This window comes from Papio anubis, chromosome 3 (assembly GCF_008728515.1).
Source record: "Papio anubis isolate 15944 chromosome 3, Panubis1.0, whole genome shotgun sequence".
Lineage (NCBI taxonomy): Eukaryota > Metazoa > Chordata > Mammalia > Primates > Cercopithecidae > Papio > Papio anubis.
The window spans coordinates 115,242,927-115,269,908 of NC_044978.1; the positions used below are offsets into that span (position 1 = coordinate 115,242,927).

The window sequence follows — 26,982 nt, forward strand, 5'->3', positions numbered from 1 at the left end:
ACAGTTAAGGGCATGAATGTTACTGAATGCATGTTTGCAGCTTCATTCTACAAGTTTTGATATGTCATGTGTTCATATTATGAGTAATACTGACTTTAACAAGCCAATGATACATATTATCTCTAGGACAAGTATATTGTTTTTAAAATAGATTCATTTAAATTCCCATTTTGAAATAAATATTTTAAAAATATGAAATTATTTCAAAGTCTGTGTCTGATAACCACAGTATATAATTTCCTTTAAGGTTATTTCTAATTTGTGTTTTTCCCCCCTCTTGGGATTCCAGTCATTTGATTTTGTCTTCTATTATGTCTAACAACTTCTGATTAAATGTCAGATATAAAATATCCATAGTAGAGATAATTTTTATACTCTAGATGACATTATCTTCCTTCGGAGATTATATCTTTTGCTTTTGGCTGGCATTTGGGTTAGGGGCAGGTCACCTTAATATTCAGCCTGGAATTAAGCCGATTGGAAGCTGAACATAGTTTACCAAGTACATAGGCTTACAACCATCCACACAGAATCTAAATCTTGGGATTCACAGTCTCAGAGATACCCGCCATGATAGAGAAATATAATTGGGCCTATGAAACAGACTCTGAGTAAACTTATCTAACCAGCCACATAGATGAAAATGTCAAGTCTGGTTTTTTTCTATTTAATTGTCTTACTGTAAGAGAAAGAAGTCAACTCGCTTCCTGTCTTCATGGCACTTTAATCATCCCATTAGAAAGGAAGTCCCATTGAATTTATCAAACTCTAATTCATGAAATTGGCCACATTCCCTGAGGTACAGAGAAGAGGAATAAATAGGCAGAGGCAGAAACCTGGTAAGGTGAGAGAACACTTTTTTCTACCTTAAGAGTTAATATTGTTGTTTGCATATGGTAAATGAATAAATTCATACTCAGAGAGCATAAATACCTACTAAGATGCTGTTAGGCCTGGGCTCTCCCTTACACTTCTGAGTTTCTTGAATCTTAAGGTTCTACAGTATGTAATTATTTTCTAATACTATTATTTTCAGTACTACCTAAAAGCCAGTCTCAGTGAGATTAAAATGTAGAGTGGCCATAAAAATTTTTCTTTTAGACCAAGACATTTTTGAGAATGAAAAGAGGTACTATTAGTCATTACACCAGGACAATAGTGTAAACTGGGACTGTTATGGGCCAACTGGTAGGTATGGTGATCTTACTTTACTACTGATACAGATACCTTCTGCAATGGAAGGTTGTGGAATTGGGTGACATTGAATGATTTTGAGCTTACCACATGAGTTTGTTTGAAAAATAAGAGCTGAAAATACCCAAAGACAGTGGAAGGGTGGGGGACAGGAGAAAATTAGCAGGAAGAAGAGAAAATAAGCTAAGAAGAAGAAATGAAGAGAGGAAAGAACAATAAGAATGCCAGAAATCAGTTCTTTGCCCAGGAAATCAGGTGAATGTTAGCATGTGGACATGAGGCAGGGTAAATAGAAAACAGGTACAGATTTGAAGATTAAAATCATTCTCATAGAGGGGAAAATATAATGTATAGAATGAGACAGCAATGGGTGTAAGCTTTGTAAAAAGAATGAGAAAGTATACTCAAGTTTAGATGATGTTATAATATCATTTATAGCAAGGACATTGAAGAGCCTACAGGATAGCATTCTAGTAAATCAGATTTAAAGGACAAATCGTGAGTATTCCTGGTTATAAATAACACTTTATTATTGATGCAGTTATTTTAACACATGCAGAAAAATGGCAGAGAAAAGGAGGTAGAGTTTAAATATCTGCCCAGTGACTGAGGAATACTATAATATCCTGGACCTACAGGTAATGCTGCAGGTCTGAGAGCAATGGTAAGGAAGCTAGGAGGACATAATATTAATCATATGATTATCCCACCCATATAGAAAACCTAAAATATGTAAACTGCTTTCATAGAAGGCAGAAGAATCCAAGACCTGAGTGGAGTGTGAAAGATCGAACTTTAAAAATAGCTGTGTGTGATGCATATTACTTATGTATGAATAACTTTTCCATCATCACACAGAACTGTCATCTCAAGTTAAGTGACCTCTTATGCTAATACTGTGATAGCTGGGTTGTTGTTAGAAAACCACTCAGAAAATAAGAAAGGTTAAAAAAATTGTAAGATAAAACATTTATAGCAGAAGGCAAAATATTACTTCTGAGTAACCATACCATGACTATACTCTGGAAGAAAGAGTACAGGCTAGTGTGAAAGGAACCTGGAATGTAACATCTGGATTCACAGAGCTGGTGTTAATAGCCTGGTAAAGACAAAAAGGTCACAAAATCAGTGAACTAGTCAAAGTATTTTTGAATAATTGTAGTACCGCAAGGTAGCCATTTAAAATTCACTCCTCTGAAGCCTACGTTGGCTAAAGGAATTTTTTTTTTTTTTCACTCTGTGTGTTCTTGTAGTTGACCGTGCATAAAGTCCAGGCTGGTTATTTTTTGAAAAAAACAAGTTACAATCTATAAGAAAGGAATGTTCAATTTTACCTTAGGAATTCAGTCCAGATGCATTTATTGTGATTTCAACCTGATATGAAAGCCATATATTCTATTCTTGTTTTATCTTTTATTGTTCTTTATATTTCCTGGTCCTATTTACCTTTTTGTTTAATCTTTACATTTTTTCTAGTACTTTATTATTGTTCACAGTTTATTGTATAAGCCTAGAATTGGTTTTCATACTTTAGCCATTACTTTTCCTTTATCAGATATTATTGTACTTGGAAAAGATAACGTGTGAATCAGTGTTTGATAAACCAAAATTATGGGAGAGATTTTTAAACTTTGACTTAGAGAAGAACCTTTTTTGAACTCTGTCACTAGGTGTGATTGGTGTGTCTTGTGACCTCCCATTGCACAGTGTACTTTTCATATGGCATTTATGTTTCCTTTTTCATTGCAGCATTACAGGGTGTCTGTTTTCTACAGTGCCTTCCTATTACCAGACTTTGAACATTGTAGGCACCCATAAAGTCTGAGGACAATTAAGTACACTTGAGAGTGGGATTAGATGGAAGATGAGAAAATTTCTGTCCAAAGCAGAATTTTCTATTCTGATTCTATATTATAATGTGCTTTATTTATTTCCCCATGGGAGATAAAGCATTCCTAGGTATACTAAAGTTTCAAAAAAAAAAAAAAAATCTGTAGTATAGACAGTTGTTTAATTTCATTTAACCTGCTGTTCCTCACATTTATCTGACAAATATATTTTGTATCTGGGCTCTGCAGTAGACAGAAACGCACCTCAAATTAATTGAAGCCCAAAAGGAGATTTAGTGGCTTATGTAACTGGGAAGAATTCTTGGTGAGTTCACAGAACAGACAAGCTGCAGGATGTCACTGACTGAGCCTGGAGACTCAACATTCTTTCTCTTCATCCATTTTCCTCTTTTGACTCTGCTGGTTTCATTTTGGGTGCTGACCCCACTCTTTCCTGGTGTGGATGGTCTTGTGCTCTTTCAACATGATGGGGAACAACCACAGCTGAAAGGGAACATGTTGATTTCTACACTTCTAGATATTGATTTTTCCAAAAGATTTGGTCCCTGTGATTGGCCTCCATCCTGTAGACCAATCACTCTTGTCAGGGGAGGAGTTTACTAAGATTGGCTATATCTAGGTCTTTTGTCCACATATGTGGCCTGGGTGGGATGTGTAGAAGCCACTTCTTTAAGAAGAGAGTTAGGAAGACTTGTTGGGAAGAGCAGAAATAATAGCCATCACTCATCATTCAACAAATATTTATTGAACCTGTTTCCTCAGCTCCTCAGGCACTTTTCTAGGCACTAGGGACATAACACTGAACAAAATAAATGAATATTCCTACCTTCAGGGAGGTTATATTGCAGTGTAATAAAAAGGCAACATTCGAATAAAATGAATAAAAATGATAAGGAAAACAGTATGTTTGACTACAATAAGTACAAGGCAGATAAAATAAAGCAGAAGAGTAGAAGTATCTGTGGGGAGAAGGGAGTTGAAATTTTAGTGTGTCCAGGGAAAGCCTCTCTGATGAGAATGTAACAATTAATATCAGAAGGAAGTGAAGGAGGGAGCCCTGCATACATCCCATTCAGAGGACACAGCAGATATGAAGGACCTGGGGCAAGTGTGCCTGGTGTGTCTGAAGGAGGACATAGAGAGTAGAGTGTCGGCATGGAGAAGACCATGGAGGACACGGAGGGTAGAGTGTGGGCAGTAGGTTCCAGATTTAACCTTAAAAATCCTAACTTTTGGGGGCATTTTATGGTCTTCTGGTCTGATTTCTAGTGCTACAGAGTCCATTCCTTCCTAATATTTATTACAGCTGGATTATGTGAGAGCAGCTGTTCAGGCACCACATATTTTTATTTTAGAATAGCTATTGGTTTCTCTTAGCTATTGCCTTAAAATATATACTCCTAATTTTTGAGTACAGGTATAGTGATTGCAGTACTGGTAAAATGATTTATGGAAGAATATAGTCAACTGTGAGATAATCTGCATGTGTTGTGAGCAACGTAGTTGCTGTGACAAATCCAGTCAGTAGGTTCCAGATTGAACCTTAAAATCCTTATTTCTTTGGGCATTTTATGGTCTTTTGGCCTGATTTTAGTGCTACAGAGTCCATTCCTTCATAATATTTATTACAGCTGAATGATATGCAAAGCAACTGTTTGGTACCGTGGAGAATAAACTGCTCTTACCCTTGTGAAACTTGGGAAAAGACACTTTGGCAAAAATGTGATTCAGAAGTGAGCACTTATGAAGTTTCCAAGGAATTGGGCTGAGATAGTAGAAAGTCTTGTGCTGAGCTCTAAAGGCTGTTTATAAAAGACAGACGTGAGGAAAAGGCAGTTTTTGATAAGAAGTGTAGGAGTGTAAGCATATAAAACAGAAGAGGATTATGATCAGGTCAGCTGCCTAACTCAAGCAAGGAGTCTGCTGGAGAAAATGGGAAGTGAAATCAGATTATTAGAGACCTTTGTGTCTGTGTTCAAAATGGGAACTCTCTCTGGAGAGAGTTTGAGGAAGATTATTCTAGAAATGTTATGTCATGTGGGTTTGGGTCACTTGGCCATATTCCACACTCTGCTCTGTGTTATAGGGGACAATTTATAATTGCAACTTCCTTAGGTAATAATAACAGTCTTGGCAACTTGATGTTTTTTTAGACCCTTCCCATGGCTATTCTTTTCATATCTGTAAGATGTAAAAAAGTTTTTTTTAAATATTAGTATTTCTTGAAGGATTAATGGGAGAAACTTTGGAAAATTCCCTACTGCTTAGAAGTGATTTTGTTTGTAGCATGTAAGATATATATACCTTCTCTTTGCTTTTTTTTTTTTTTCTTTTTCTTTTCTTGGTTTCCACTAAATTCTTAGCCCTAAGTTCCTTGCTTTTTTGCCTCACAGCTTTCTTCTTATATGAAGTGTCAAATTAAAAAAAAATCTATAAAAAACCTACAGAGGGTTATGGAGCTTAGGGATTAGTTCTCATGTCACTTGTTTTCCCTAATTAAGAACTCTGAAATGGAAGTTGAAAATGTTGGTATAACCTTTTTATTAATGGGGAAATGGGTTCATGCCTGCCACTTCCATCTCCACAACAATCCATTATATAAAATGTTAAGTTCACTGGTACTTTTGATTTGAAGGGAGGGACATTTATATTGGATAAGTATATATCAGAGGTCTGTGTCTTTTGGATGGTCTTCCAAAATTCTTATCTCCATTCTTCCATAATTGTTGAAATATTTTTATTAAGCTGTACTGCAGAATAACACCTATAAGATAAGCTTTCAAAGTGACTGTGTTAAGCAGCCTTCATTCTCCAAGAAAACCACTTTGTGCCTTCTTTTCTCAAAGTCCCATACAACTTCCTCCTTCTCACCATTAGCTCACTAGTATTGAACTGCAAAAATAAGTCCTCAGAAATCTGCGTCGTCGTCCCACCAAATCTCCCAATCTCCCCCATTAGTCCCATCTAGTCTGCTTTCCCTGGTTAGGACTGATAAACTCTGTGTGTTCCCATCTGTAACTAACTTTTCTACCTGTGATGTGGATATTGTCTCTTTTCAGTAGTTTAAAGATGCTTAAACTGCTTCTGCACTTATCCCCTATCTCTCCTGCAGCATTCATCTGTCCCTACTGGATCATTCTCACTTACATTCCAAAAGTGCTGTAATATCTCCCATTAAAAAAAAGAAATCTGTAAACTTCTTTAAATTTCTTGTGGATTCTGGATATTACCCCCTTGTCAGATGGATAGATTGCAAAAAATTTCTCCCATTTTGTAGGCTGTCTGTGCACTCTGGTGATAGTTTCTTTTGCTCTGCAGAAGCTCTTTAGTTTAATTCGATCCCATTTATCAATTTTGGCTTTTGTTGCCATTGCTTTTGGTGTTTTTAGTCATGAAGTCTTTAGCTGAGAGCCGGGAGGAACTTCTCTAAGACTCAGGAATTCTACTTTTAGTTATACATATTAAACAAGCTCAAATATTGAGGTCATAAGGAAAATATTATAAGGTGTTCATTGCAACACTGCAGAAATATTTATAACTGCCAAATAGTAGGATGTATAAGTTGTGATATATTTATACAGTGAAGTAGTATGCAGCCCTTAAAATGAATATAGTAGAGCTACTTTCATCAGTGTGGATTTCTCTCAAAAGCATAATGTTGAATTCAAAAAGCAAGGTAAAGAATGATGCATTGAGTATGATACTATTTATAAAGAGCTTAAATGCCTGAGAAATAATACTATATCACATGTATGCCCATACACAAGTATAATACATTTTACATAAGAATTATAAACACTGGTTTTAGAACCCTAGGGAAAAAGTGAAGGAAGTGGAGTTGGAATGTACTCAATTGTAGTTGTGGGATGTTTTTTCTTTAAAAATGAAGATTGAAACAAACATGACATAAGGGTAAGATCTGATAAAGTTGAGTGGTTGATACACAGGAATTTGTTATTACATACTCTATTTCGCAGGTACTTTTGAAATTTTTTTCAGGTAAAAAGTATAAAACTAATACAACAATTTTAAAAATAAAATGATTGCTACCAAAACACAGCAACAACAACAACAAAAAACCCTTCAGACTGGTAGCTTTAAACAATTTTAAAGCTTGAGCTCCTTCTAAATTCACAAAGTCTTTCAGCACTCTTTTTCAACTGGGCCTCCTCTTCAGGGGTCAGCTTGATCTTTATAAGATCTGTAACACTGTTCTGTCCCAGGATACAAGGAATGCTAAGGAATATTACTTCATTTATCCCATAAAAGCCCTTAATTATGGTGGAAACTGGATGCACCCTCCTAAGATTATTCAAAGAGGAAGTCAAATTGTCTCTGTTTGCAGATGACATGATTATATATTTAGAAAACCCCATCGTCTCAGCCCCAAATCTCCTTAAGCTGATAAGCAACTTGAGCAAAATCTCAGGAGACAAAATCAATGTGCAAAAATTACAAGCATTCCTATACAACAATAATAGACAAACAGAGAGCCAAATCATGAGTGAAATTTCATTCACAATTGCTACAAAGAGAATAAAATACCCAGGAATACAACTGAAAAGGGATTTGAAGGGCCTCTTCAAGGAGAACTACAAACCACTGCTCAACAAAATAAGAGAGGACATAAGCAAATGGAAAGATATTCCATGCTCATGGATAGGAATAATCAATATTGTGAAAATTTGGCCATACTGCCCAAAGTAATTTATAGATTCAATGCTCTTCCCATCGAATTACCATTGAATTTCTTCACAGAATTGGAAAAAACTACTTTAAATTTCATATGGAACCACATAGTCAAGACAATCCTAAGCAAAAAGAACAAAGCTGGAGACATCACACTACCTGACTTCAAACTATACTACAAGGCTACAGGAACCAAAACAGCATGGTACTGGTACCAAAACAGATATATAGACCAATGAAACAGAACAGAGGCCTCAGAAATAACACCACACATCTACAACCATCTGATCTTTGACAAACCTGACAAAAACAAGCAACAGGGAAAGGATTCCCTATTTAATAAATGGTGTTGGGAAAACTGGGTAGCCATATGCAGGAAACTGAAACTAGATCCCTTCCTTACACCTTATACAAAAATTAACTCAAGATGGATTAAAGACTTAAATGTAAGACCTAAAACCATAAAAACCCTAGAAGAAAACCTAGGCAATACCATTCAGTACATAGGCATAGGCAAAGACTTCATGACTAAAACACCAAAAGCAATGGCAACAAAAGCCAAAATTGACAAATGGGATCTAATTAAACTAAAGAGCTTCTGCACAGCAAAATAAACTATTATCAGAGTGAACAGGCAACCTACAGAATGGGAGAAAATTTTTGCAATGTATCTGTCAAAGGGCTAATATCCAGAATCTACAAAGAACTTAAACAAATTTACAAGAAAAAAACAAACTACCCCATCAAAAAGTGGGCAAAGGATATGAACAGACACTTCTCAAAAGAAGACATCTATGCAGCCAACAAACATATGAAAAAAAGCTCATCATCACTGTTCATTAGAGAAATGCAAATCAAAACCACAATAAGATACCATCTCACACCAGTTAGAATGGCGATCATTAAAAAGTCAGGAAACAACAGGTGCTGGAGAGGATGTGGAGAAATAGGAATGCTTTTACACTGTTGGTGGGAGTGTAAATTAGTTCAACCATTGTGGAAGACAATGTGGCAATCCCTCAAGGATCTTGAACTAGAAATATCATTTGACCCAGCAATCCCATTATTGGGTATGTACCCAAAGGATTATAAATCAATCTCCTACAAAGACACATGTACATGTATGTTTATTGCAGCACTGTTCACAATAGCAAGAACTGGGAACCAATCCAAATGCCCATAAATGATAGACTGGATAAAGAAAATGTGGCACATATACACCATGGAATACTATGTAGCCATAAAAAACGATGAGTTCATGTCCTTTGCAGGGACATGGATGAAGCTGGAAATCATCATTCTCAGCAAAGTAGCGGAAGAACAGAAAACCAGTTACTGCATGTTCTCACTCATAAGTGGGAGTTGAACAATGAGAACACATGGACACAGGGAGGGGAACATCATACACCGGGGCCTATCAGGGGGTCAGGGGTTATGGGAGGGGTAGTATTAGGAGAAATACCTCATGTAGATGACGAGTTGATGGGTGCAGCAAACCACCATAGCAGGTGTATACCTATGTAACAAACCTACGCATTCTACACATGTACCCCAGAAATTAAAGTATATAAAAAATATTTTGCACTAACCTAATAGAAAACTATTGACTAGATTAACCAGCTCATGCAATGTGAATTATTGACCAGTATGAAACAGAGACCAAAGTCAGTGCTGGCTACTATTTAGGAGATGCAAAGATAATTCCTCTGATGGACTTCTAGATTCATTTCATTGCTCAATGACTTAGAGATAATTAATTCTCAAAAATATTCATTTGAAATAAATTCTGACAAGTTATCCATAATCCTTCCAGAATTCACTAATAAATCAAATGCACCTTTTTTTTCCTTGTAACTTCCCATTGACAATGTCATGTCATTAAAACCCAGGCTATGTTTGGTTGCTCTTTCCCACTGCAGTGAAAGACATCTCAATGGGAAATGAGTTTGCCTATTAAAAAATGTTCGTTGTTGTTTTCTATTTAAAAAAAAAAAAGATTATTCAAAATAATTTCTGTTAAATCAGCTACAGATAGGCCAGTGGCCCAATTAGTACACCTTTCGTTTTAGTACACCTCATAGCCACAGGTAATCACTTCTTTGTGGACTTTTCCCCATTGTTCAGGATCTTTATCAGTTCCTGTATCTGAATTCAGATCCTTCAGAGGGACGCCAGCAATACTGACTTCACTCCACACAGGAACACTTGAGTCCTCATGCTCTCCAAGAATCCACCTATGACAGCTTTCAGAGTGGATATCAAGCCTTTGCCCAGTGAAGAAACGTAAAGGGGGAGTGTCCAGATTACAGCCAATTCCAGTAACACGGTTTTGGGGAAAGGCACTCAATTTCCAGGATACATAAGTTACAATATCCACTAAATTAGAAACTAGTATCAGTTTGTGGTGGCGATTGTATTGGGTAATACTGGAAATAATTACTTTAAAAATGGTCACATTTCATTGAACTATATCAAGGCGTGTTTCTCCTGTTGCTGGTACACCTGCTGTAATAATGACTAGGTTGGACTTTGCAGTGACACTGTAATCTTTGCTGGAAACAATGTTTGGCATTTTTATGAAAGGGCTGCCATGTTGAAGATCCATTGTCTCACCCTTCAATTTGCCTTCGTCAGCATCCACAAAGGCAAGTTTATCACCCAAACCTTCTAATAAGATGCTGAGAGCACAGGCCATGCCAACTGATCCAGTTCCTATAATGGAGATCTTATTGGGATGAGCGGCCCCCTCCAAAGTGAAATTCTTGGCAAGTTCACGCTTGGCAGTCACCATCTTGGAAATGGGAGTGAAGGCCCAGCCGCCCCCCGACAAAGGAAATGAGCTCCTGCAGCACCTATTCTCTCGCTGGTGGGCAGGACTCCTGCAGCCCAGCTCATGGTCGGTAGCTCACGCAAGAAGCAGATCGAGGAAAGCAGCGGCAGAAATCTTGAGGTGCGGAAGAAACCGTGAGGGTTTGAAGGCGCCCTCGCCCTCTGCTACTGCGGCTGTGCAAGGCCACTCCCAGCTCGTGCAGGGCTCACAGAGACCTGGCCCCTTAATATGTTGTTTTTGGTTTTACAAATATGTGATATTTTTTACACCATTAAGACAGTTCCGAAAAAATGGATTGTGATCATTAAGGCTAAAAGTAATTTTAACTTTGCCTTTCAAAGTGCCATATTTTGTTGCTTAGAGAAGCGTTGCACCTTTGCAGTTATTTTTGTCATGGTGCTCAAACATGCTGAAACTAAGTAGGATAGATGCAAAGAGAAAGAGATGAGAGTTCTAATCTCCACTCCACACTTGGACTTTAAGAAGTTTGACTATGTGAGCTTCTTTTAAAAAGTCAGTATTACAATATGATAATAAGATTTGTCCTAACTACTTTATAAGGTTCCTGTGAGAAAGTCAGGGTGAAAAGTCTATGGAGCTTTAAAAAGAGTGTTGTAACTATTTGACAAACTATGTCATTGAGTCAGTGACAAAACCAAGTCTTATGATTTTTCCTTCTTCATGAAATTGATGCATTAAAATTAAAGAAATAAAAGCTTAGAAGTCCTCAATTATCTGCTTTTTTGAAGATAAGATAGTCATGGATAAATGAAATCAATCGATAACTAGTAATGTTTAGATAATCTCAAATCCTTCTACTAGAACTGTAGTAACATTTATTCAAAATCTAATGTCTGCCTCTTTCCCCAGTCACCATCTCCTTTATAATTAAAAAGTGAGGACTATGAAAAACAAAAAGGCTTAACCCATGAATTAAAATGATATTTCTCTATCATATATATAAAATGATATACTGAAATTTTGCCTTACAACTTTTTAAACTACATTTTCTTTAAGTTGGCAAGTCTTAATATGTGTTTACCTATTTATATTATCCCAAATAAGAAATTTGATGGAATCTTTTCACTTTTCAACCAGTTGTTTAATATTTGGTACCAAGATGCGTTCTATTTGTAAATATAGTAGTTCTATCTCAAAAAAGAAAGAAAGAAAGAAATCTATTTTATTCCCTCCTCCCCTAGCTTCCTCATTTTCTCAGCTTTACTTGGTAGCAACATTTCTCAAAACAATTATCTTTACTCTCTGGTGTCCACTGTAACTGCTCCTGTCAAGATCCCGAGCCAGGCGCGGTGGCTCACGCCTGTAATCCCAGCACTTTGGGAGGCTGAGGCGGGTGGATCCCAAGGTCAGGAGTTCGAGACCATTCTGGCCAATATGGTGAAACTCTGTCTCTACTAAAAATACAAAAAAATTAGCCAGGCATGGTGGCATGTTCCTGTAGTCCCAGCTACTTGGGAGGCTGAGGCAGAAGAATCACTTGAACGCGGGAGGCAGAGGTTGCAGAGAGCCGAGATCGCGCCACTGCGCCACTGCACTCCAACCTGGGAGACAGAGCAAGACTCCATCTCAATTAAAAAAAAAAAGAAAAAAAAAAAAAATCTCCAGCACCTCCATCTTGCCAAATTCATTGGTCCATTCTTAGCTGCCATCTTACCTGAACCTTCAGCAGCCTGTGATTTAACTGATTCACTCTCCTTATTGAGCTGTTTCTTCACTTGGCTACTGTTGAAGTCCTGGTTTTCTTCTCGTTTTTCAGTGTTCTCTGCCTATATCTTCTCCTATTCCTATAAAAGTTAGGGTGACCCAAGACTTATCTCTTACCCCTCTTCTCTGTCTACACTCACACCCAGGATTATGCCATCCTGTCTTATGGTACCAAATACTATTTACATGGTGATGTCTCCCAAATTTACATCTTCCTGCACCATCTTTCTCCTTGGGCTTTTGGTAGGTAATTCCTGCCTAAAACTTCCAAAGCTCCTTATTGTGGCCTATTGGGTCCTACAGTCGGGTTCACCCCTTACGTATGCAACTTCTTTACCTGCTGTTTTCTCTCCTTTGCTCCTCCAGTTTCCATCACACTGGGCTTCTTACTTTTCCTGTAACTGCCAAGCAGCTTCTTGTCACAAAGTCTTTGTATTTCCCATTCTTTTGGCCTAGAATGTTCTTTCCTCTGATTTTTGCATAGCTTGTATCTTTACTCCGGTGTCAAATGTATTTCTTCAGAGGCCTTCCCCTATCACTCTGTCTAAAATAGTACCTTTTTTACTTGTTTTATTTTTTTTCTTAGTATTTATCAGCACTTTATATTTTATTTTTCCCCTGTGGTAATATGAGTCTAGGAGGGCATGTAATTAGTCTATCCACCCCTGTTTCCCTAAGGCTTATAGCATTGCCTGGCTTATAGTAGATTTTCAGCAAGTTTTCGTTGAGTGAATGAATATGTAAATGAATGGAGTTGTATGATACATTGTTTTATATGTAAACCATGTGATTATTCCCTCGATATTTGTGAATCCAAGGTATAGATAAATGTTTACTATAATAGAATGTTTAAACATAATATAAAAGTGGCTAGCTAGAACATGTTGCATGTAAATTTGTAAAAAGGAATTTCCTATGAGTGATACATGCGAAGGCTCTTTTTGTTCCCTTCTCTGGAAGTAAATTGTGTTTCCTTGGTTCTTCTCATGCAGCTGAAGAATAAGTTCATGAAAAAATTGCCACGTGATGCAGAAGCTTCCAACGTGCTTGTTGGGGAGGTTGACTTTTTGGATACTCCTTTCATTGCCTTTGTTAGGCTACAGCAGGCTGTCATGCTGGGTGCCCTGACTGAAGTTCCTGTGCCCACAAGGTAAGCTGCTTTCCTACCTGCTGGGCTCTACAATGTGCTGATAGGGTTATCTCCTCCCACTCAGGCTGGAGAATCAATAGAATGAGGAAATATTTAGTGCAAACACATTGGAGACATTTAACTTTAAATAATGACTGACTTTTATACTATCAAATTTCTTGGCACTTATATAATAAAAATAATAGCAATTATAATAGTTTATTGGGCAATGTACTAGGTTCTTCTTATGGATTATTCTACTTAATCCTTATAATAATATTTTAAGGGACAAACTGTGGTTATCTGGTTTTTACAGATGAAGAAAGGTCTACGAGTTTAAGTAATTTGTCCGAGGTCATACAGTTAGTAAATGGTTCAGAGGTCATAGTTGCTTTCATTTACTCTGTTTTATCAGATAATTGGTAGTGGGTTTATACACACACATATATATATGTTAAAATCATCAAGCCGTATACTTAAATTTGTGTACTTCACTATTATGTTTTGTCGCAAATTTTTATTTTGAAGTGAAGTATGTTAATGTTATCATAATCACGTACTCATTTCACTGCATAGTACCTGAGAAGTCATCCTCTTCATCTGCCTCTGAAACTGAGCTCCACAGAGTTATGAAGCTTGACTTGGGAGTGCAATCAGTTGACTAGAAGTTAATGTTTCACTTAAATTTGTGCTGCAGGCAGTTTAAAGAAAACTTGTGGTCTTTAGATTGACAGAAAATTGTCATGAGTAGGACTTTTTTGTGGTTTGGAGCGGGGGAGTTGTTTTCTGTGGGTTCCAGGGCAAGGACAGGTGAATTTCCTTTAGGTTTCCTCATGTGAGCAGGAAGGGCTGTGAATCCTCCTCAGTGAAACATGGATCCTCCTCAGCGCCGATGGTCTGAGCATGATTAACCAACAGTGTAAAGAGGCTCAAGATTTCTTTAGAGCCTGGTTAGGAGGAAAATTAAAAGAAAATTTTCTCTAGGCCTCTCAATTCATAGATTGCAGGCCATTCTTCCTCATCATACAGGTATTTTTTCAACCCATTTATATATTTCTTAGACACTTAAAATAGGAATGATACATAGGGCTGTGACTGGACAAATAGTAGTAGGAAAGAGATGATCATAGCTTATTCACTTAATAGGATTATGATGATTTGTGTTTTCTGTAACATAGCTTTTTGCTTGAAAACATTCCAGCAGAGCCTTGTGGTTCTATCTGTGCAGTCACCTGGTGAACAGCTGACTCAGATAATGGCTGAAGTCCAGCTCTGTGCCCTATGGCTTTATTTATGTCTCTCTGGACTAACTTTACTAGGGGTTGAAAGAAAAAAACATGCCGAGAAGTGTTAAAGAAAATTGCTCTTGGCTTTTCATTTTTATTACCATTTTTCTTCAGAAGGTACAAATAAAAAATATTTTAAAAGGCTTTTTATTTAACAAAATATGCATGCATTGAGTGGCAAATCATGACCATTTTTGTGTTCTGCTTATCATTTACTTCTGTCTGCTCACTGACTTTTTTCTTTTATACTGGATGGTAGGGCTAGTGTAGAGGTAAAATACAGCGTCACTTAAATTAGCAAAAGGAACCAGGCAATTCAAGTCAATGTAATTCAGTAATATTATATAACTATTTCAGGGCAATAATCTGAACAATATATCCTTGTATGTTAACATTTTTCAAGGAAATAGTTTCATTCATTTGCTGTCCTCTAAACTGGTACAAGCCATAATCACTAAGTAGGGAGTCTCATTAGTATTTTTTGTGTAGGTAATGTGGGGCCATTTACAGTGTCTGCATCCTGTGAAATCCAATAAAGGAAATCCCACAAGGAATGTGGTAGGCATTATGAAGGACTGCATCTACATTTCATGATGTGTTTTCATGTGCTTGCTACTGTATTGTACTGAAAGGAAACCTGAAAAATCTGTGTTTGCACATATCTTTTTGTGGTCATTTTCCCTTTTAAAGGTGTAGGAAAGTTATGCTGCCATTATTAATGATTATTACTATTGCTAATAAACAGCATTATCACTATGCACCTTCTAGGAAATATGGCTCTAGCAGCTCTCATTTCTTGTGTAGAGTTCACCAATTTCACTATTTACTCTGTTACTTGCTTGATCTGTTTTAGCCTCCACTTACAGCTGGATGACTATCAGCTGGGTGGATGTCTATATATGTAGGGGCCCCTCTTGCCATTCATGTGAAAGGAAACAAACCCTGTTCTTTGATCTTTGGTGACTTGATAGGATATGTTTATGATTTTCCTAGTATCTTACAGGCACTTTGCTTGCTGTCATCTTATATCTGTCCACAGAGGCCACTTCTCTCTCTCTCTCTCTCTCTCTCTCTCTCTATATATATATATATATATTTTTTTTTTTTTTTTTTTGGTGGGGGGGTGTGGGATGGAGTCTTGCTCTGTCGCCCAGGCTGGAGTGCAGTGGCGTGATCTCAGCTCACTGCAACTCCCGCCTCCCTGGTTCAAGCAATTCTCCTGCCTCAACCTCCTGAGCAGCTGGGTTTACAGGTGCATGCCACCACACGCAGCTAATTTTTGTATTTTTGTAGAGACGTGGTTTCACCATGTTGGCCAGACTGTTCTCAAACTCCTGACCTCAAGTTATCCACCCGCCTCAGCCTCCCAAAGTGCTGGGATTACAGGTGTGAGCCACCGCACCCAGCCTCATTCATATTTTTGAGCTATATAGGGGATGTATGTTCTTCTTCTTATACCATTTTACAGTTGAGAGATGAAGGCAAAGGGAAGATTCAGCATCAGTGCTGGGAATAGAACTTTAAATAGATTTCTGAATCTGAGGCAAGAGTTTTAGGGAGAGCCTAGGGAGATTCTAGAAAGGATTGGAACAAAATGTTTTAGGGTTCTCTTAGAAAGAAGAATAAAAACCCTAGTTTGTGCTTTTCTGATCTTGATTTGCACATGTAATGCAATTGGTTGTTAAGTAAGCTCCAGACTGTTAAAAATTTAAAATGTTTACCTTCTTAGTAGCACTGTAAGATTTTATATATATATATGTATGTGTGTGTGTATATATATGTATGTGTGTGTATATATATATGTTACAAGTAATTATTTATGTAAAAGAAGTAGTTTGTGATTGTCAAAACCATTAAAAACACTTAGAGGGATTGGGATGGAGGTCCTGCTAGTTCAATTTTGTCATATCCACCAGTTTAATTGCTAGCTGCTATTAGTATTTACCGCATGTAAGGCAGTTGGTTATGGTGGGTTTGTGGTCCTCATGAATCCATTATGGAAGCCACAGTTTAGCCACATTTTCCAAAGCTGATAAAGATGAATAATGGGTTATTGAATTCACTGTTGTTTTCAGAGAAGGATATAAAGGATTGGTACATGCTGAGTTTATGCTAGAAATAGCTGTGATGTATCAGGAAAGAGGGGGATGCATATCTTTTCCGAAAACATCAAGTGGTTTAGGAAGGCTAGCTCCTTTTCTCATATGATGCTCTGTTTCTGCCTATAATTATTTTGTGAATGTGAGTATAGGCCATTGGTTCCAGACACAAATTATTTGGTTAATATTTCCTTTTGTCGTGGAGAATGCTGGAGGCATCCTCTGCAGGCACAATTAACTATATGAAAAAGCTCAGAAAAGTAGAAAAGGGCCTCATGAAGGTTCTTCAGATAACTAGACGGTGTTAAAAATTGTAACTCTGACTTATTTCTATTTATGAGTGAATAAAAAGAACTTGGTAACATATTTTTTTTTCCCAAGCTGTCAAAGTAGGCTGTGCCCTTGCAGTCACACAAATGTGATGTTTACTCTAATTTGTTAATAAAGAAAAAAGCTTCTGGATAAAAATAACATCTGTCCATTGACCAAAAACAGCTTGGGTCATGAAAGGAGTTTTCAGTACATTATAAAAGCCGAGTTTGACAGGATGTACTTCAATCATAAAAGTTGTAACAGCTTTCGCTTCTTTGAAGGTTAAAGGAGAGAAAACATATTTCAGGCAGAGGGAACTTCGACTTGCTGGATTGTTTTGTGTTCAGTTTTCTCAGGTTTCTCATCCCATTTCAATAATGAGGTCCAGATTAGAAGCTTCTTAAGGGTCTCAACTCCTCCAGATGACATTTTGGCTGGAGGTTATGTTTCCTGCTGCTTATGAATGCTTGGATTCTCTCTACGTGTCATTTTAAGGAGGCAGATTTACTGAATTATTCCTGATTGGAGTAATGTGAACATTTTAACTGGTATATCCACCGTGTTGGTTTGGCACTTGGTGTTATTCCATTAATGAAGAAATACCTTCTTTAAGACATAAAAATTGCATTACCCAGGAAAAAGGAATACTACTTTTATATCTGTGTTACTAAACCAATATAATTCTCATATACTGGGTTTATTGCTGTCGTGTAGACACCATTGATCTGCTGCTTCCTTTCATTCTTTGACTGGTTCTATTTAGCAGAGAATAAAGAGTAAATATTTTATAGAAAATGTCTGTCCTCATCTCATAGGATGTAACTTGGAGGCTCCATTCATTACTCTATCAGCTATTGAAATACCCATTGCCTGCCAAAGTTTATGCTTGAGGACTATTAATAATGTTTTCTTACTAACTGCACAGTGTTTTGGCTTTGTTGTTATATAGTCAACCTGATAATTAACTCATGTGTCAGTTGATAAATACATTTCCATAATGTGTATTTGTAAGCTATAATCATGATGGAGGCGCTAGGGAGAGGTAGGAAGAGATACAGAGCGTTTGGAAAAGTTTTGGATATTATGCATTACTGAAAAGTTAATATTTAGATATATGAAGATAATAATAAATGGAAGTAGAAGAAATCCATTATTTAAAAATGTACTAAGGATCCAGGTGTTAGATATTTTCCCTTGTGGCACAGCATCTGCTCCTTTTCGCCTAAACCCACACCCTTATTGAATTGAAAGATGACCATTTGTAGACAGGCAAAATAAATTGAGAAATGTGACCAGTATTTGTGTTTCTGAATGTGATTAAAGCATTATTTTGCCTTAATCATTAAATATTTTTTGTGTTTGTTGCACTCAAATCATTGATCAGTCCCTTTAGAAAAATGCATTTTACAGTCCCAAAGAAGCACTTTATAATACTATACATAGTGGCATATAATTAGGGGCCAGCTTCAAAGGAACGAAAGTTCAGTGTCAATTGAACTTCAGTGTTAGAAGAGCTGAAATTCAATTCAAATAATGACTTCCTTCATATTTGAACAGACTTTGGTGCTTGCTGATTGCTATCTACTATGGTAACATGTGAAAGTGAGTGTACTACTTCACTTCAGAACTGGTTTCTAAGCAAATAAGTGCTAAGTGGTTTTATGGTTATTCTGGTATAAAACCTGAGTATTCAAACTTTCAGATCCTTTTCACATTCTTAATTTCTGGGATTTTAGAATCCCTTTTGGGTTGAATTTTATGATAAAAAAAAAGTAATTATACATTCAAGGGCATTTTAGAACAGACCCAAACATTTTTTAAAGTATTTGCTGTCAGTCCTTTTTCATTTGAAGTGAGGTACATAAATGAGTAAGTTAAAAATAAAATTCTGCTAAGCAAAATGACAAGCCGTTTCTGGTACCGTAAAAATCTTACCTAAGATTTCTTGTCCCTGGCTAAGCATCGAGAAGTTCTTTCCCCAGAGTGACCTGTGGAAGTCATTTTTGGACTTCTGTTAAATCACAACCTTGGTATATCAGTTGGGTGGGTAGTATTAGACAGAAATATGTGGTGAAAAGAACAGGAGGTAAGAATGCCGATATATCTGCTCTTTGTCATTTACTAGGCACAGATCTTGAGCTCTTCCATTAACCTCTATCAGCCTCACTTTCCTCACCATTAAATGGGAATAGGATACCTTCTTTATTGCAGAGGGTCATATGGAAATGTAAATAAAGTGATGAATGTGAAGTGCTTTGGAGGCCTTACAAGCTGGGCAGGCATATGATGTTATCATTTTTATTGTCCTCATTATCTCCCCGTTAGCTGATACATGATCAATATCAAGGTGGGATTTATCCAGTGCCACCTTTTGTATATTTTTTGTAAATTTTTTCTTACTCATTTACTTATCAGATTCCCTCAACCCCAGTGCTGACATGCCACAGGGGCAAAGGATGGGATCAGTGAGGGATTTTTTTCCAACATGGTTAGAGGTGAACCGAAGTGGGGTTAAATTTGTTATTGCATGTCTCAGGACCTGTTTGCTATGGAGCAATGTTTTGTGCATTATGAAGAAAAAAATGTTGGTAAATGACAAGAGGACACCCACAAAAGAGTTTTGACTGTCTGTGAATGATGCTTTATTTTGAATTTCTCTCATATTTCTCTTTCCTTACTTTGGCTGTCAGCATGTGGCTTACTTGTAGAGGACTTGGTTTTTGCTGATTCCCAGTCACTTCTGAGTAGAAATATTTCTTAAAAGTGTGGAGACGATCATCTGTCACTGCCCATATTGGGTAAGGAAAAGTCAGAGAAATGTGAAGATGCACTAAGTCTTTCTAGTTATTGTGCTTAATGGGTTTGTTCCAAAGATTCCGAAAATCAGTAGAAATGGAGAGAGAAAAAAAGTTTAAAATAGAAAGATTGAATGACTCATATTAAGTGCTTGAAGTGCACCTTTCCTGCTCGGTGAAGAAGCTTCTCAGGTTTCTATGCTAAATTCTCATTTGCTTCCAAATAAACTGAACAATGAACTGTGTTTTGCAATAGTGCAAAAGAGTATATTCTGTATTACCAATAATATGTTACCTTTGTTCTAAAGGTGAATTCTAGACCTAACCTTGTAATGAACTAAGTTAAACATTTCTGAGTTTTATGTATGTTGAGGTTGATGAAATGTGTGTTATAGCCTTTGCTTCTTTCCTTTTCCATTAGGTTCTTGTTCATTCTCTTAGGTCCTAAGGGGAAAGCCAAGTCCTACCATGAGATTGGCAGAGCCATTGCCACCCTGATGTCTGATGAGGTAGGAAATCAGGAAGATGGAGTTCTGTGAATGTCCTACTTGTGTTATTGTCATACTGTGAATTGGCAGTGATAATTTATTCAGTTAGAATTATGTGGTTACTACACTTCCTTATAACCTGAGGTACAGTCATTTGAGGCAAGTGAGCTGAATCCTATATGGTTTCAAGGCATGCCTTTTGGTTTTCTATGGGATTCTAAACTCTGTTGGAATAAAACATATTTGTATTTCTTTTGCCAAATGTTTTCATTTATTAAAACTGATATATGTTAAATATTCTTTAAAAAGTTCACAGTCAGCTGGGCACGGTGGCTTACGCCTGTAATCCCAGCACTTTGGGAGGCTGAGGTGGGCGGATCACCTGAGGTCAGGAGTTTGAGACCAGCCTGGCCAACCTGGTGAAACCCCGTCTCTACTAAAAATACAAAAATTAGCCAGGCCTGGTGGTGTATGCCTGCAATGTCAGCTACCCAGAAGGCCGAGTCAAGAGAATCGCTAGAACCTGGGATGCAGAGGTTGCAGTGAGCTGAGATCGCGCCACTGCACTCCAGCCTGGGCAACAAAGCGAGATTCCATCTCAAAAAGAAAGAAAAAAAAAAGTTCAAGGTCATTGTATTAATTTAAACTTTGTCTCTTGAAGTTTTAATACACTAATTCTGGGAATTCAAATGTCTATATACTATATTGTTTCAGACATGATGGGTTCTATAAAATAATGTCTAATAAAATGGATAATGCATTTTTTCTTAGGTGTCAGAAAGTACACGTTTTTATGGTTTTCTTATTTTCTGGGAAGGAATGATACACATCTAAAAATGCATTAGCAACCATTATGGCAGAGTATCTATACAGGTACTTTGGAATTATGACCCCATTTATTTTCATAACAGCCTGGATGTTGTTACTTGCATTTGAGATATGACAAAACTCTGAACTATTCCCATAGGAGGAGAAATACTGTTAGAATAGAGGATCATTCGTTTCTGCTCCTGGGTCTTTCTGGCTTACTATTCCCCCGAATGTGTTGCTTTTGCTTCATTGCTTGATTTGTTGGTTTTTCTATGTGTTAAGTAGAGAAAGGGGTACCTTAGTTATAGATGTTCCATGTGGTTATTACTCAGGTAGCTATTTTATTCTGGGACTGAGAGCTTTATGGCTATGCTGCTTTTTCCCCTCAATGGAACATTTATTTTATTCATCTCAGTGGATTCATTTTATTTTTTGCATTTTTATAATTTAGCTCTGTTTTAAAAAATACTTTCTCCTTAGATGTATCAATTAAGAAACTTTACCAAGTGAGATTTAGAGTGGCTTAAACAATTTGGGATTTATTTGGAAGTTTGGAGGCAGGTAGTTGCTGGGGTTATTTTAACATAATGGCTTAATGATAAATCAAGAGCGAAGGCTCTTGCTAAATTTATGGTCTTAAAATAGCATGGTTTTTTTTTTCCTGTCAGTATGGTAAAACGACATTGCCTACCATCAGCTCCAGTCATCTTATCTGTATTTATTCAAAGTAGGAAGAATGGTGTGGTAATGCTAGCTGTATCTCCCTTTTTAAACAGGTATTCTAGAGCTTTCCCAGACAACCTTTTTCTTATATCTTATTAGTTGAAATTGTTCATCTTTTATCTGCACAGTTGGCTGGGAAAGTGAATCTGTGACTTTCCAGCCTCTATCATGGGAAACAGCAAGAGAAAATAAGGTTGAGGATGGCTGTATCAGCCACAGATTATGTGCTGGCATTTTGTGTCACCCTCCGCTCAACCCCACAACCCCCAGACCATTAAATGTTACTTAATTGATAGCTTTTAAAAATTCTTTTCCTAGAGAAGTGGGACCATCTTCTCTTCTGAAGACTAAAGAATTTGACTTATGAAGTATGAAAGATTTAGGTTATGTGTAAAGAAATTTCAGTTCATCAGCTGTGTTAGAAAAATGGAATGATTGGCAGAAAGGATTGTGTACATTTTGGAACCTCTTTCTTTGGAGATCTGTATAAAAGATACGAAGCACTTGCTGCATTAGATGGGTTAGTTGTTGCCTTGCTAAAAGATAGACAGATGATCGACTATTTAAGGCCCTTTGGTTAATGTGCTGCCAATATAACCCAGATTTTTCTTTTTTAAATGTCTCACATTATGTGTTTGAGAACTCAGTGTTTGGGTCTTAACCCGATCTTAACACTCAGCTTGATCTTTTCCGTCTTGAGTTATCAGCAATTTTTATCCCAGTAGTTTTTATTTCAGGGAGTGACTCTTCAGTGTATTTCTCCAAGCCATTTTAATCCGGCTTCCATAGCAACTGTATCAGTAGTGGTACATACCAGTGGGAGCTGAAAGGCAATGTTGTTCTGTGTTATTGGTAGGAAAAAAAAAACACATAAAAACATAGCTGTTTCTTCAGGCCTCTGCCTCTATTCTTTGAAATCGTAGTCTGAATGCCTATGTTTTGGGTGACAGGCTGAATAACAGGGACTCTCAGAGCATGGCTGGATTAATATTAATGGCACAGTTGTTACGGGCTGCATTCTTCAGGCTGGACATGGTGTGAAGCATGTACGGCGTTCTCTTTTTGGATGAACACATCTTTTATTATTCTTTAGGTGTTCCATGACATTGCTTATAAAGCAAAAGACAGGCACGACCTGATTGCTGGTATTGATGAGTTCCTAGATGAAGTCATTGTCCTTCCACCTGGGGAATGGGATCCAGCAATTAGGATAGAGCCTCCTAAGAGTCTTCCATCCTCTGACAAAAGGTAAATTATAGGCAGTTGATAATTTTCAGTTGCTGGGATGACCCTGAGAAGGAGGTTGTATTAAAAAAAAAAAAAGTGAAGTCAACCTATTGTTCTAATATTTTCAGGTTCCTGTTTAACTGGATGTATTTTCTCAGATAGATCACTTGTGTGCCTTGGTTTCACATTTCCTTGACACTGTAAAATAAATGTTATGTGGTATGATGTTCTTCAGTTATTATATATTGGAGATCTCAGATTACTACATGGGAATGTATCACAGACATTCTTAGGGGATGTTTTGGGGACCCCCTGTATTTCTGGAAACACAAATTTACTGAAGATGAGTCCTTGTAGATGTACACGGTTAAGAAATTGGGTAAAATAGTTGAAGAGAAACAATTTTCTAGAAGTCTATTTTTTCCCAGTTGAAACAGTTTCCCTCTTTTAAGATACACAGTTCATGGCCGGGCACGGTGGCTCACACCTATAATCCCAGCACTTTGGGAGGCCAAGGCGAGCGGATCACGAGGTCAGGAGATTGAGACCATCTGGGCTAACACGGTGAAACCCCGTCTCTACTGAAAATACAAAAAATTAGCCGGGTGAGGTGGCGGGCGCCTTAGTCCCAACTACTCGGGAGGCTGAGGCAGGGGAATGGCATGAACCTGGGAGGCGGAGGTTGCAGTGAGCCGAGATCGCGCCACTGCACTCCAGCCTGGGCGACAAAGCGAAACTCCATCTCAAAAAAAAAAATATATATATATACACACACACACACACACACACACACACACACACATACATACACACACACACACACACACAGTTCATTCAACTTTCCTATTCATCCAGTCATTTGTATTGGTTCTAAATGTAACACTTAAAGAATTGTCTGTCTGACAAGTTGATGGGTGCAGCACAGCAACATGGCACAAGTATACATATGTAACAAACCTGCACGTTATGCACATGTACCCTAGAACTTAAAGTATAAAAAAAAAAAAAAAAAAGAATTGTCTGTTAGATAGCAGAAAGAAATAACAATCTTTCACCTTAAGAGTTTTCACTCCATCTCTCCATTAGCCAGAGCATGATACAGCTAAGAAACAAATGAATAAAATAAACTAATATACTCTTGGGCTCTGTTGTCTTGCTTAGAAAGAATATGTACTCAGGTGGAGAGAATGTTCAGATGAATGGGGATACACCCCATGATGGAGGACACGGAGGAGGAGGACATGGGGATTGTGAAGAACTGCAGCGAACTGGACGGTAACTGACAGTTTCCTTTGCCATTCATGATGAGGTTCTCCTTAAACGTAAATTTCCCTCTTCATCTTTCTATCAGCATATTATTCACTAGTTTGTTCATTTGTTCAGTCAACAAATATTTGCGGTATACCTATTTGTCACGGGCCCTGGGAATATAGCAGTGAATTAAATGATACTGTATTCCCATAAGGATCTTGTATTGTAGTGAGAAGACATAAACAATAAGTGAATAAGTAAATGTGGTGATGGTTTTATGAGGAAAATTAAGGCAGAAGTAGGGACTTTGAGGATGGGAGTATTGTATTCCAATTTTAGATAAGAGTGGTCAGAGAAGGCCTTACAGAGAATGGCAATGTTTGAAGAAAGTGCTACAGGAGGTGGGAGACAGACCATGTGGGTGTGGTGGGTGTGTGGGGTGGGCTGCAATAGAGTGTCTGGTGTGTGGTAGGGCTGGCACCAAAGCCAGAGAAACTAGGGGAGAATGACTGAGGGCATGTTAGGGTCAGAGAGCTGGCGGAGGACTGACAGATGTACCAGCCTTAACCTCTTGGCTTTCATAATTCCATTTCTCACCTGTATGTGCATTTAAAAGTGAGTAACATGATACAGGAATGAGTTCTCACTGTTCTGCCTCCTTAGCCTGCAGTTGGGAATTCAGGTTTCCTAAATTGCTTCAGCTAATTTCTTTCCATGATAACTCTTCCTTCCCTCCCATTAGATTCTTCCTTTTATTGGGTGTTAAGTAAGATTTTAAGTGGGATACTTATTTTATGAAGATATGACTTTTTAAAAACACTGGAGGGTTTTTGAAAATGAAAAGGTATGTCATTATAATATGCAATTGAATCTGAATGAAATGAAGTTATTTCATTCTCCTGATGACCCACTTGGATTTCTCTCCCAAATTAACAGGATATTATTCCCCTCTCCTTTATTCTCAAAGGATAGAGAACATAAAATCTTCTCTCCTCTCCTCCCCTAACCTTTCTTTGAATAGTTTTCTGAAAATTATTTCCATTAGGAATAGCCTTTCTTTTTTCTACAGATAGGAGTTTTGGGATTTAATTTTTAATTTAATCAGAATATATTTCATTCTTTTATATTTCACCTTTGCTAAACTGAGTGTCTGTAGTATACCTGGTACCATGCACAGCCCTGTGAATACTAAGAAAACTGAAGCAGGGCACTGAGTGCGGCTAAGGTCCAGTGGGTACGCAGACAGATAGATGGACAATCCTAATAAAGTGCGATAGCCAAGAGTGGAAATATGAACTATAAGTGCAAGGTCAAGGCTTCAGAGAGCTGTTGAGCTTTGGAATAGGGCATTCTAGGCAGAAACCCTGGGGAAGACTGAGGTTTGAGGTTTGGTTGGCAGGGTGAGTAGACTGATGTGCAAGTCACTCAACTGACCTGCTGACACATGTCATGCGGCTCAGCTGCATTTCCTCCTATCACACACCTGCATGGCTTCCTCCCTTAGTTCCTTCAGGTCCTTAACCTAAAGTCACCTTCTTGGAGACCTTTTCTGGTCACTCTGTCTAAAATTTCAACCACCTTTTCTCCAGTACTACATAATGCTCTTCCCCATTTAATTTTTCTCTTGATTTTTATCACTATGTGTTGCATTTATTCATTTATTGTCTGCCTCCTTTTGGTCCCCAGAGTAAACTCCATGAAAGCAGAGTTTTTTTGACACATGTTGTTCACTGTTGTGTCCTCAGCACTCAGAAGAGTGCCAGAGTGTGGGCATATTTCAAGTGCTTAACGGCATTTATTGAGGATGAAAGAATGGATGAATAAATGAGTGAGTGAATGAATGAATGAGAGTGGAAAGGGTACTATGGCAAGATGATGAAGGGCCTTTATATGATCTGCTCACATATTTGGACTTTTTTCTCTAGGCAATGAAAAATGTTAATGTATTTACACAGTTCACTCTTTTCTAAAGACCAACTGGCTGGTCTTCAGGAAATGTGACACCTAATTTGGTGACCCAAAAAGAAAGAGATAGAAGAAAATTTATTCCTTTATAGTTTTCTGGTTTCATCATAAGTGGTTAAGTAGTATCTTGTCACTGATTCAAGCATTTTAAATATGTTATGTTTGATTTAATGAGTTACTTCTTGATTAATTTGATGGTAATTTACTTTACATTTAGTGGATGTTTGCATTCTCTCTGCCCAGGTTCTGTGGTGGACTAATTAAAGACATAAAGAGGAAAGCGCCATTTTTTGCCAGTGATTTTTATGATGCTTTAAATATTCAAGCTCTTTCGGCAATTCTCTTCATTTATCTGGCAACTGTAACTAATGCTATCACTTTTGGAGGACTGCTTGGGGATGCCACTGACAACATGCAGGTGGGTATGGTTTTGAGGAGGACACAAATAGTACAGCCCAGATTGCCTTCCTCACCCCTACAGCTCCGTTAGAAGCAGATGGCCTTTCAGTTACTCAGCGTGATTTTCTTTCTTTTGCTGGATGCTGCATTTTACTTTGCTTCTGGCCTGCTGCTGTATTTCCAGCATTTTAGTAATTATAAAAATAGCTC

At 37.5% G+C, this 26,982-nt stretch overlaps 1 protein-coding gene and 1 pseudogene across 6 annotated transcripts in view; one reads left to right on the plus strand and one right to left on the minus strand.

The window, feature by feature from the left end:
• Positions 1-26,982, plus strand: part of SLC4A4 (solute carrier family 4 member 4) — a 494,300-nt gene that overhangs the window by 342,616 nt on the left and 124,702 nt on the right. For all 6 annotated transcript variants that reach the window (XM_031664484.1, XM_031664486.1, XM_031664485.1 and 3 more), the window contains 5 exons: positions 13,281-13,438; positions 20,331-20,418; positions 23,024-23,178; positions 24,319-24,432; positions 26,617-26,791. In XM_031664484.1, the coding sequence (XP_031520344.1) occupies positions 13,281-13,438; positions 20,331-20,418; positions 23,024-23,178; positions 24,319-24,432; positions 26,617-26,791 (690 nt within the window). The remainder of the gene's footprint in view (positions 1-13,280; positions 13,439-20,330; positions 20,419-23,023; positions 23,179-24,318; positions 24,433-26,616; positions 26,792-26,982) is intronic.
• Positions 9,145-10,524, minus strand: LOC103884407 (annotated as a pseudogene).